Source organism: Gavialis gangeticus, unplaced genomic scaffold (genome assembly GCF_001723915.1).
Source record: "Gavialis gangeticus isolate Ggan-Ray unplaced genomic scaffold, GavGan_comp1, whole genome shotgun sequence".
In the NCBI taxonomy this organism is placed as follows: Eukaryota; Metazoa; Chordata; order Crocodylia; family Gavialidae; genus Gavialis; species Gavialis gangeticus.
The window spans coordinates 15,055,600-15,068,179 of record NW_017729003.1 but is presented as its reverse complement, the minus strand read 5'-3'; the positions used below and the strand labels follow the sequence as shown (position 1 = coordinate 15,068,179).

General features: G+C 41.8%; 1 protein-coding gene across 2 annotated transcripts in view; it reads left to right on the top strand.

The window, feature by feature from the left end:
- The window catches only part of MYPN (myopalladin), a 106,614-nt gene that overhangs the window by 91,422 nt on the left and 2,612 nt on the right, over nt 1-12,580 (top strand). For both annotated transcript variants that reach the window (XM_019507875.1, XM_019507874.1), the window contains 3 exons: nt 1,824-2,031; nt 3,516-3,681; nt 7,799-7,932. In XM_019507875.1, the coding sequence (XP_019363420.1) occupies nt 1,824-2,031; nt 3,516-3,681; nt 7,799-7,932 (508 nt within the window). The remainder of the gene's footprint in view (nt 1-1,823; nt 2,032-3,515; nt 3,682-7,798; nt 7,933-12,580) is intronic.

Here is a 12,580-nt window from a genome sequence, read left to right as displayed (position 1 = left end):
TGTCACCCAGCTTCCCATCAATCACTAGGTCGCTGATTAAGTCATCCCCTGTAGCCAGTACCAGGTTGAGCAGCACTTTACCTCTTGTTGACCCATAAACTTCTTGAGTTAGAGGACAGTGATTCGTTTCGGTGTTTTAGATCACTGTTCTGTTTCAATTTGGCCGAATCTGTTTCAGAGTTCCAACGCTGTTTCAGAAATTCGGATCAGCCAGGGAGAGGCAGGCACTGTCCGGGAGCTGGGGCAGCTCCAGCAGTCAGCCAGAGCCCGAATAGCCCCAGCTCCCAGACAGCACACAGTGCCCTGATGAGCTGCACTGCACCCATGCCATGAGGCAGCTGCCACGTGGGTGCCAAGCCGGCGGGGGGGCAATCCCTGCTGCCCCCCATTGCCACATGGTGTGTGTGTGTGTGAAGGGGTCTGCCACAAGCCCTCAGAGGCCCCAGTTGCCACTGCTGTAGCCAGTGAGTGTGGAGCTTTTTTTTTTAAAGTGTGAGGAGCCTGGGGCCAGGCAAGGGATGGGGCCGGGCAGGGCAGCCATAGGGGCTTCTCCTGTGGTTCCTTTGGCTGTTCCTGCCTCTCCCTGGACAGAGGGAGTCACAGGAGGAGCCCCATGGCTGCCCTGCCCAACCCATCCCCCATCCAGCCCCAACCTCCTGGCACTTTAAAAGAAGGGCTACAGGGCTGTGCTGAACTATTCCCAGGGGTGCCTCCAAAACGTTTTGGATGGTTTCATTTCTTTTTGGAGATGGTTTCATTTAGTTTTGGAGATGGTTTCAGAACCTTCTGTTTAATTTCGGATTTGGTGTTTCAGGCACCAAAACAGACTGAAACACCTTCAAAATGAAATGGCTGCCAAAATTTTGCATAGCCCTACAAACAACCATGTTGTCATTGGTCCCTATACCATGCTTGTGGCTGGTCCCCATCCTGAAGGAAGTAGAGGGAAGTTAATGCTGGTCTGAGAAGCAGCAACACCCAGATCTGCTGACCTGTGCTCAGGAATGATCTAGAGCTTCATGAGTGAGCATGCCACTGAAGCTGGTTATTCCCCAGCTGTTCTTCTACCAGTGCCTCTAAAGCTCCAATAGCATGCTCTAATTTGTGGAATACACACAGGATGTTTTTGAGTATGGGTAAGTAGATATGTATAGGAGAAAAAGTCCTAAAGAGTGTAACAGAGAATGAGTCTTTCTATAACATGTTGATATTAACTTATACAATTCTATAGCATGTTGGTTTAAAACTATGAACAAAGAATGTGTTTAAATTTGTATTAGACCAACTCAAATAGTTGGGGAAATTCTTTTTTGCAAGCTTCTGGGTACAAGTACTTGTACCCAAAAGCTCGCAAAGAATTTTTCCAACTATCCAGTAAAAGGTATTGGATTTACCCAAAGAACCTTGTCTGCCTATGTCCTTAAACCAACATGGCTAGAACCTATACCCCTTTAAAACTGTATTGAATATAGCATACTCATATATCTAAATGAACTTTAAGTCCCCATTGATTTTCTCTCTATTATATTCTATAAAGATTCAGACCTGATCTTAAGTGACCCTTTGAACTGATCGTTTATATAATCTGAAGTCAACAGATTATTAATATTTTACTTTTTAAAAATTCTTATTTGTAGAACTAGATTTTCTTTCCTAGAAATATTTAGGGGGGGGAAAGCTGTTTGTCCCAGAACATTTCTTCTCTCTCTGGCCTTGTTTTCTCTCTCCTATATCCAGATATCTGAAGATAGACTTATTTATTGTGCTGCTGAATTCTGTTTACCAGTCTGTCAGTTGCCTCTAGCTGTTTCATTGTCTGTTAGGTGAGTGGGTTACCAACTCCAGACCTGATGTGGCTCCTGAATGGCAAACCTGTGTTACCAGATGGCACCCACAAGATGCTGGTCAGAGAAAATGGAATTCACTCTTTGCTTATTGATCCCCTTACACAAAAGGACGCAGGAACTTACACGTGCATTGCAACCAACAGAACAGGACAAAACTCATTTAGCTTGGACCTTACTGTTGTAGGTAAGAATTAGTAATGTAGCAAGAAACCCTTTTGTCTGCCCCCCTCCCCCCAAATGTGAAGCTCCTCCATATGGCAAAAGCCCCTCTTTTAGTGTTTGCCCCCTTTTGGGGATGCTTTCTCTTTTCTACCTTTTCTTCCTTCCTCTCTCTTTTTCTTTTATTATATCATTATTATTTTTATATAAGGTGTATTTGTAGTGAAATTAGAGCTTGTAGATGCTTTTACAAATGTACTTTAAGTTTAAAAGTAAGTTGTACTGTGTAACAACATTAGTAAGAGCAGGAATCTGTGTATGGAGCAGGTCCCTGAATGAATCATGGTTGATTGTGTAACACAGTGTCTAGTCTGGATAAGCTTGTTAATGAGTGGCAATTAACACCTACAAAATCAGAGACCAAGGAGAGGAAAGAATCAATAAAGAGCCAGGAATTCCCAGAAACTTCACTGTTAGAGGTACAGAAGCCCCTGTTTGAACTAATCACCGCTGGAAACAGACACTTGGGGCTGAAATACCCCCTGATCAAACACTTCCAGAGCTATATTCAACATGGCAGTGAATCAATTAAAATTCTTCAATGGACTCCTGAGACTGCACATCCGTGTGGACGTGACCCTGGGGCTGACAGCTGCCATCCAGCAGCTACCAAGAGGGATGTCCCTTGAGGTCAACGACCCCTGGATTGGGTAAGGCCAAGAATTGGGGAGTCACCAAAGTCTGCCAGAGAGAGATAAAAGGCAGAGAAGAATGACCCCCAGTGGTGCCCTCTTTGACCTGACCAGCACCCTGCCTGTCCAGCCAGAAGGACCAGCCGGCAACCCCCTTCTGAAGCAGCATCGCACTGAAAGAAGCCTCAACTGCCCATCGATGGAGGACTCCAGCGCTTGGGGATAGGTATATCCTGACACCAGTGCTTAGTGTTCAGTGCTAGCTAGAGTGTGTGTGTGTGTGTGTGTGAGAGAGAGAGAGAGAGAGAGAGAGAAGGGATCAGCACCAAGGTTTATGGTCTGATGTTTGCATCCATTCAATAAACTAGAATTTTATGATGATCCTGTGAGTTGGTGCTTTGTAGCCAACAGTAAAATGCTTAAAGAAAAGACTATGTGGCATTATACTGTGCATATTTGTATATGTTACTTTGTAGGTACTTAACTTGAGTCTTCTGTCATACAAGTATAAGTCAGGAGTAACTCCACTGAAGGCAAAAGACTCTTACTATATAAAACGTAAAGTATAAAGTGTTGCAATGAAAAAAATCAGGTCCAGGGATTACTCTGTGGTTGGGCTGCAGTTGCTCTCTACACTTACAGCAGCTAGGTTTGGACACCTATGTATTTAACCGTATCCTTATTCTACTTTTACCTCCTCACCTTGACATACTAGTCTTCCCAACCTTCTCCCCAGAAAAGGCAGAGCCTTGGATTTTAAAAGTAAAAACACTGTAAGAATCCCTGATGTACAGCAATTGTTCCTCTTGTTTTTCAGCAAAGGAAGTCAAAAAAGCCCCAGTATTCTTGGAGAAGCTTCAGAATTGTGGGGTCCCTGAAGGGCACCCAGTCAGATTAGAAGGCAGAGTGATTGGAATGCCACCACCAGTGTTTTACTGGAAGAAGGATAATGAAACCATCCCAGCACACAGAGAAAGGATGAGGTATTGTACATTACACAGATAGTGTCCTTGCAGCTGGGCTGACTATTGCAATATTTTTTTTTTTTATGATAAGAGCAGGTTGTGCCCTCTCTCTAGCCACAATGCAGAAAGCATAAGAAAATGTGTGTTAACAGAATGAATAGGAGAGTGAAATCAACTTCCTCGATTCAGAATTGGGAGCAGAGCTGCAGTACAATCCCCTCCAATCCCACAGCCAGGGCTCTAGCCAAAAGGCTGCTATAGTGCAGTAGCCCTTCTGAGCTATCTGCATCCCATATGGCTGGCACTGGCCCTATGGCTGAGCTCGCCTCAGAGAGCCCTCTCCCACATGTGGCCAGTCAGCAACCACCTTTCTAGCAACATATAAATATTTGCCTGAACAGTTTAAACAATGCCTTAATATGTACCTCTGTACCAGGATGAATTTAATTCTGCCAACCTTTCTGTTTTCATCAGTTTCTCTCTCCTTGCTGCTTCTCCCACCATAGACCTAACCATGTTGTCAGCATGAACTGTTAGGCTTACCACTATTATCCTGTACTTTAAAAATATAAACGTAACACTCATGACATTTTATATTTAAAGCAAAACTCAGAGAGGTCATCTGGCTGACCCATCAGCAAAGTGCTTCTGAGATCCATCATTGCAAGAATCCTTTAATTTTTAAGGGTTTTTTTATTATTATTGGTATATTTGGTTAGAGAGAAATCAAATGCTGCTGCATCTTTGCAAACAGATGGGAGAAGTATTCTGTATAATTTAGGGACCTATCTAAATTGCAGTTTTGTAGATTTTGCAGAAATCACATAAAACAGCATTGGCTGCAATCCAGCTTTGGCTGCGATCTCCCGCAAAATCAACCCAAAAAAAACAATTGTGACAGACTGAGTGAAGATGCCTTCTGCCAATCAGCAGCAAGGTGCAGGGCAAAAAAGCAGTAGTGATGTAGACTGAGTGAAAGTGCCCTCTGCTAATTGGTGGTGAGGGGTGGGGCCACAAGCAACCCTCGCTCAATCAGTGGCAAGGTGTGGGGCTGCCATGAAATGCCCACAAAATTGGTTCTGCATGCCACAGCAAGCCACAAAAAACCCTTGATCTCACAGCAACCTAGGGTGGCCCCTATATATAACCCGAAAGAAGGAGCTTTGCTTAAGGCACTATTCCACAGCATAATATATCTACACTCAGAAAGCAATCCCTTTCAATCTACAGGCCCAAAATGCTGGAGAACACACCGTTTACAACTACAAGGAGGCTGTCCAGCTTTTATTGCTCCCAGGATTTAGGCAAAAATATTAAGTAAGTTGTACCAGAGAAGGGATTACCAGAGCAGAATTCAGAAGTCAGAAAGGGTGTGTGAACCCTGCTCCTTTGAGATTCTTATAAAGAGTCAGTATCTTTGATATTAAGGTTCCCAGAAGAGATATCTCATGAGAGCTACAGAAAGGACAATCATTTCCTTCTTCTATGAAAAGAAATTGCAGTACAGAATTATAGTAGCCTTCTTTTGCCCATAAAATTCTAGAAACCTGAATTCCCTTAAGGTTTGTAGGGTGCAGACCATTAAAAAGTTCCATTTGTTATACAGAGATTTTTAGAAAACAATGTTCATTATTCACACAGTGACAAGCAAATTTGCATTAAGCATCTCATTAATTTTTTAAGGCAAGCATAAAAGTGGCTGTGTCAGACATTAAATCCACCATAAAATTAACTCAGCATCAGCAAATCTCTTTCTAGAAGGGCTTGTGTTTGTAATAAATGCTGGTTTTGAAATTTTGCATTTTTGTGGGCAACAGCAACTTATTATCAAAGTATATTCTTTGGCATTCATTTTTAGTAGAAATGGATCCAAACCATTTAGATCATGATTTTTCCCCAAACTTTAGGATAACCACATCTAGGATCTTGGTTTAGCACATTAGAGATAGGAAGTAACAGCAGCATTTAAATACAAGTCCCACCATAGATTTCAGTCTACATTTCTGAAGCTCCAGGGTATTTGAACTCAATGTTTCGATTTACATATATTCACTGCCTTTTAGACGGAAAAAAGAACAACCTACTGCAATATATTTCCTTGGTTTTGGTTAGACAATAAATCAATTATTTTCTCTCTTCTATGGAATTCTACCTGAGTATAAATCTGTTGATCAACTTAATGTTTTAATTAGGGCAAACAGCTACTCAGCGATGAGTCACTGGCTCCCTGCTATCCATTACAAGTAGTAGTTGAAGCATGATGAATGTTGTGCCCTGGACTGCCTCACTTTTTATTATTTTGGATAAAATTCATGGCATGCATAGACAATGATTAGTCAGCCATACATAGGTGCACCAACAAGGTAAAATCCACTGCTCCACCCTAAAGCCACAAGGTGGGATTGTACACAGCAGGGCTAGCAGCACAATTGTTTTTTTACCTTGCTACCACCAGAGCCCTAGACTTTTAGCATCACCTGTGTAAAGCGTTAGGACTACTGGATCCACAGAAATACCAACTGGCAGCCATTCTTCCCAGCTTACCTCATCTTGCCCCCACTGATATCTCCCACACTAGCTTATGAAAAACCAAGAGACATTTTCTACAGTGTAAAGAGGATGCAGTTGTCCCCCAAATAACTGCTCCATTCATGTTACCTGAGCAGGTTAAGGGTGAACCTGACCCTTTAGGAGTAATACTTCTAGAGCTGGCTGTAAAAATGGAATGTCAATCCCTCATGAAGAAAGTTAGAGGTTTCATTTCAGTTGAAAACAAAACAAAATCACAAATATCAGAATCTTTCCTTAAAGGAAACACTTCAGCTTGGGAGCATATGAGTGACACTGGGCACATCTATATGTGCTATTAGTTCAAAATAGGTTTAATGCACAGTAAAAATACTATGCAGTAAGCCTACCAGGGAGCACATCTACACATGCTCCCCCTTGGGAGCAGATTTGCTCCCACTGGAAGCAGTCCAGTAGAGGGCTGCTCCTGCCCTGCTCTGCCCCCCTGCAGCAGCCAGGGGGAGCTCCTGATGTGCACAGGGCCAGGAGACAGCTGCTGCTACAGAGTTTTCCCACCCCATGCACAGAGGGACAAGCCCTGTGCCTAGCAGGGCTTCTCAATGCAGTCCTGGGCTGGCCAGGAACTGCCCTGTTTCAGGGGCAGGGCCCAGCCAGCTCCAGGCTGCACAAGAGAAACTATCTATGTGCAGCCTGGAGCTGGCTGGGACCTGCCCCAGAATGGGACAGTTGCTGGCCAGCCCTATACTGCACAGGGCTCCACGAGTAGCCCAAAGCTGGCTGGGACCTGCCCTGGCTCCTGGTGGGAGCTGGGAGCTCAGTAGTGTCAGAACCAGGGGAGTTCCCCATCCCCCATGGCCCCTTAATGTAGGGACTGACCAGGAGTAAATTTGCTTCTGGCCAGCGTCTACATATGCTGGCAGTTACTACGCAGGTAGTTTACTACTTGTATTTACAGGTAGTAACTAACTGCCTAGTAGACTAATTTACTGCACAGTAACTGTGCACATGTGTAGACAGTGATGCTTTACTGTGCAATAGATTAGTCTATTTCACAGTAAAACATCTGGTGTAGATATACCCACTGTCACCTCTCCCAGGTCTCCTGTCTGGTGATGTAAACCCCTGGGCTATCAATGGAAGGACAGACCGGAGAACAGAGGAGCCCTTGCTCTGTGACATTCCATCCTACTTAACAAGCTTTCCAAATGGAGCCTGGAAGCCCTGAGCTACTGTAAAGCTTGCAGGAAGTGAGAAAGGTCTGTTGGCAGAGAGCCAGGCAGGTTTCTATTGGAATGTTATTGCAAGCACCATACACCTGTGGGAGATTTCGTTTTTGCAAAATTGGTATTTTCCAATGGTGAAATTTTCCATTGAAAAATTTCATATGAGTTCTAATTACTCCCTTTATAAGTCTGCTTTATTAATTATATTACAACTTTGTACAATCATTAGTAGCATTTATGTGTTGCACCTCCATTATTTGAAGGACTAAGATTTTGCAGAGCAGAACAGCACTTTATACAGGTTAGATAGCCATCATCTTAATACTAAATCTGACAGCTGATACACACTTTGAATTAGTAATTCCAACCACTTATTTTCCCAGCATGCATCAAGATACAACAGGATATGTTTGCCTTTTGATTCAGCCTGCCAGAAAAGCAGATGCTGGTTGGTATACTTTGTCCGCTAAAAATGAAGCTGGTATTATGTCATGCACTGCTAGACTTGACATATATGGTAAGTATCCTATCATGAACTCTGAAATAAAACTTTTACCTCATTTATTAAGACTACCCTTACCTAGGACTAAGCAGGACTGTCTAACCCACTATTAGTCTCCTAACAAGCCATTCATGTTTGTTCATTAACTAAATTTGTAATATAATTTCATAACAATGGAAATGGAAAAGTGATGCTTTTCCCCCCTTAAAACTCTCTAATTATGGGCAGTATTCAAAAAATAAATTTGATAGGGAGATTTTTTTCTATTTTTTATGACAAAATTCTCACTAAACAATATACACTATACCATTAAAAAGTACACTCTGCCCCATTAACTTCATATGAGGACAGAATCATCATGTAATTACATGCAAAAAAGGCAAATATTTCTAAGAAGTATGTATGGAGAGAAATGTCATAGGGAGGTTAGTTTTCAGTTTAGGATGTTGCTTTGTGAATAAGGGTAAATTGAGCCATGGAGTCACATAGTATATCCAGACCTTTGCTCTACTAAAATACCTGCCATATTTTATTAATCTAGTTTTCAGTTTAGGGAAATGACAGTTATGCAATTCAGTAGCTAGAACAATTTAAGCAGTTGAGGAGTTTAAGAAATAAATGAACTTTTCTTTTTTGGGTTGCAACCTAAGTCTAAACTGTCTTGGCCTTTTGATGAAGTGACCAACCATCTGTATATCCCAGTATTCCCCCCAAAACAGAACGTTGTGCCAAATTTGTGTGCTCTCATACTGGCCTGCGACTCCCCACCTCATGTTCCCAGGACATCAGGCAGTGTGTTGCTGCATCTGCATCTGCCCAAGAAGACACAGCAAGACTTGTAAAATCAGAGGACACTGCCCAGTGGTTTCAGCTCAGCAGAACAGGCACTACAGGGGGTCAGTCCATGGTGCCACATGCAACCTGTGCCCCAGACTCCCTATGCTGCATGCAGCATAAAGTCCAGCCCAGGCACCATGGGCAATGCATGTCTCATGCTAACCCTGGAGGCTGACACATGCTGGGTATGGTGTGTGAGTTGCACCCAGCATCGTGGCTGCTCCACAGAAGGTAATCCCAGTGTGGCCCACAGACCAGCTCAGAGATGCTCATCTGGCCCATGGGGCTGAATGAGTTTGACACCCCTGATCTAGGCACTAATACAGTGATTCTCAACCAACATGCTGCAGTACCCTGGGGTGCCTCAAGATCCTTTCAAGGGTGCCATGGGGTGCCACATAATATTAGCACCGCTGGTGTGCAAACATGATTCCCAGGATAAACCCAGAGATTTCAAACAGGAATACATAGTATCCAAAACACTCTGCCGTGCTGTGGTCTGAGTTCTCTGCAGGAGAAAAAATACTTTATTATTTGTCTGTAGTTCAAAAATGAGTGAAAATTAAAAGCTGGCATTTTCCAAGAGGTGCCTTGAGACTATCAAGGGCTGCCACGACACTAAAAAGGTTGAGAACTACTGCGCTTACAAAAACAATAACTTGATGTTGAAAGACTTCTTTTTTTCCTACACATCAAGGCCCCTGGTCTATAACAGTATCTTTACTTTATAAAAACATTCTAGTTGTCTACTCACAGTAAACTCTAAAATGTAAGATTCGCTCTAAATACTGGTGTTTCAGGAATCTGTCCACTAAGAACCTAAAAATGTTTTTTTTTTTGATACCTGAGCATTTCATTTGACTTGATCAGCTAATTGATGTGCTTCCACTATGACATATAGAACCACCACCTACAAATCATTCTGTCTTGAGCACTGCCTAAACCTACAATATTCAGCAACTATGAACCTTTAGAGCACAGTGTACATATATTGCAATAATAGCTTAGCTAACATCTAATTATAATAAAGGAGATTATCTTGAATGACTAAGCATACAATTATACCACACACATACATGTGTCAAGTCATTGCACTGTAGCATTACTTACCAGGAAGGAAACTTTCAAATCTCTTAAAAACCAATTTTAACCAATTTAAAAAAATTGTTTCACTACGTGCAATAACAAAAACAACCAACAAATGCAGTGGAATCCATCCACATCCCTGTTAGTTTTCTGCCATCTGGTGGACATAGAATTGCATTTTATACTTAATGCCTCCTTGATAGAGTTGAGGAGCTAGAGAGATTGCCATATTAAAAAAATAACCTAACTAAACCTAAATGAAATAAACTAAATATATTGTTAGCTTTCCAAACATTGAAGGAGACAAGTTTAACAGACACACAAGTGATACAGATCACAAGAAGAGAAGACAATTGTTTATGGTGGGTCAAGCAGGAAAAATAAGATAAGAACATTTGGAAGGGAAGCCTCATCATTTTATCAGTTTGAAACTAAACTAGAAAATGGGCCAATCCTGCAGTGGCAGGTGGACCTGATATAGTTATAATAGATCTTCTGCAGCTCCAGTGTCTATAATTTTCAACACACCAAGTTTAAAGAAAAAATATGAAGTATAATCAACAGAAGAGGTATCAAACAGGGAAGGAACCTGTTGGAAGTCAAGGGAAAGAGATGGCTGTTTATCCAAGCCATCCTGAACCTTCAAGACAACCAGGGTAAGAGGTTCAGTATAGAAAAGGGATAGAGCATTTCCATTCTGATTTAATATAGTTAGTTTTTTATTTATATATCTCCCAAACCTTAATTGGACCATGTTCCAGCTACCATAAAACACTGGAGCCTGAACACTTAGTGGTTTTAACCCAGAAGTCATACCCCAGTTTCTTGTAGAACTTTCATTTGATTTTATTATCTTTCCATTATTTACCAAAACCAGTCTAACAGTGGACCAGTTACATTGCCAGTGGGGAAGTCTACACATCTATTAATGTGCCATAGTTATTGTGCATTAAGTTTAGTACTTGGTTAACCAAATACTAAATCAAAGCGTAATAACTCATGCTATTGTGCAGTAGTGCTGCTGTATGGGTTTTTAATGATACTTACTATGCAGTAGACTAATGCTATTGTGCAGTAGCATATTAGCATGGGTTTTGCTTGGCATGCTACTACAGTGTTGTTAGGCCACTGCACAATTAGCATCTTGTATAGACATACCCAGTGATTAGCTGTGTTTTTCTTCCAATTGATTTATTCTAGAAGATCAGTCAAATTAAAATCTGATCACACCTGTCAACTGCTTTGCAGGTTCTAAATACCAGTATGGTGGCTTGTTTTTTTTTTTAAACATGAAGTAATAAAAATCAGAAGCATCTAAAAATTGCATTTTTCAGCTTTGAAATCCCTCAGGGTTTAAGAAGATAGATCTACTTTTCATAGGACACTTTTTACAAAGGGGTTTCAATGCTTCATGTGTAGTTTCTGGGAGAGAGAGGTGTGTTGCATTTTTGTGCAAAATTAATTTCTACTTGTGCATAAAAAATCCTCTAAAGTGGGGATAATGATATTTATCCCCTCCTTCATGAAACACTTTAAAAATTATGGCTGTTAGTAGTAAATAGCTAAATCTTACAACAGTACTTATTAATGTAAAATATATTCCATTTTACTTTTAAATGTGTAAGTGCATGTATATTATTTTTGCAGGTTTATATTAGTTAATCTCTTAGCAACTAGAAAGCTCAGTAAAGTTAATTTTATTTCTCTTAGCAAGTTGAAGAAGACTGCTTGTTTTTTTATCACTGCAGCCTATAGTCCAAAATTACAATTATTTATCCAAAATTCCCCATGCCTTTTAATGAATTTTCATCTTGAATAAACACAAAACTAAAACAAAACCAAAAAATATCTAAAACATGCTAAAGCAGTAGAGTAAAGCCAAAGCCATGCCTGGTTTTGTTGATCTCTGTTCAATAACCTTGCAAAGTTTTCCTTTTAATTGAAGAGCTTATACCTAAGGAAAAGCCTCAGTGTTTCTACTAAAGTAAAATTTTCCTAACGAGTTCAGTAGGGTTTAAATTTTCCCTGTGAACTCCATCAGGACAGCTTACAGCTATGAGTAATACACTTGATCATATTTAAAGGACTGGGCCCTGCATTGGAAATAGCAAAAAAGATACATGGGATGAATATCTCTAAAAACATGGAAAACTGCCTTTTCCAAGTGTGCACTCAGAATTCTGTAGGCTTTCTTTACAGCTAAAATAGTTTCATAGTTAGTAGGGTTGGAAGGGGCCTGAGCAGGTCATCATATCCAACCCCCTGCCATAACAGGAAAGAGTACTGGGGTCAAACGACCCCAGCAAGGTGTTCGTCTAGCCTCCTCTTAAAGATCCCCAGGGTAGGAGCCAGCACCACTTCACTTGGTAGTTGGTTCCAGATCCTAGCCGCCCTGACCGTGAAGTAGCGCCTCCTGATATCTAGCCTGAATTTACGCTCTGTGAGCTTGTGACCGTTATTCCTGGTCACTCCTGGTAGTGCTCGGGGGAACAGGGACTCCCCCAGTGCCTGATGGTCCCCTCTCACTAGTTTGTAACAGGCCATTAGATCCCCCCTCAGCCTTCTCTTGTGGAGGCTGAATAAGTTCAGGTCCTGTAGCCTCTCCTCATAGGGCCTGCCCTGCTGCCCCCTGATCATGCGAGTGGCCCTCCTCTGGACCCTCTCCATGTTGTCCACATCCCTCTTGAACTGCAGTGCCCAGAACTGGATGCAGTACTCCAGCTGCGGCCTGACCAGTGTG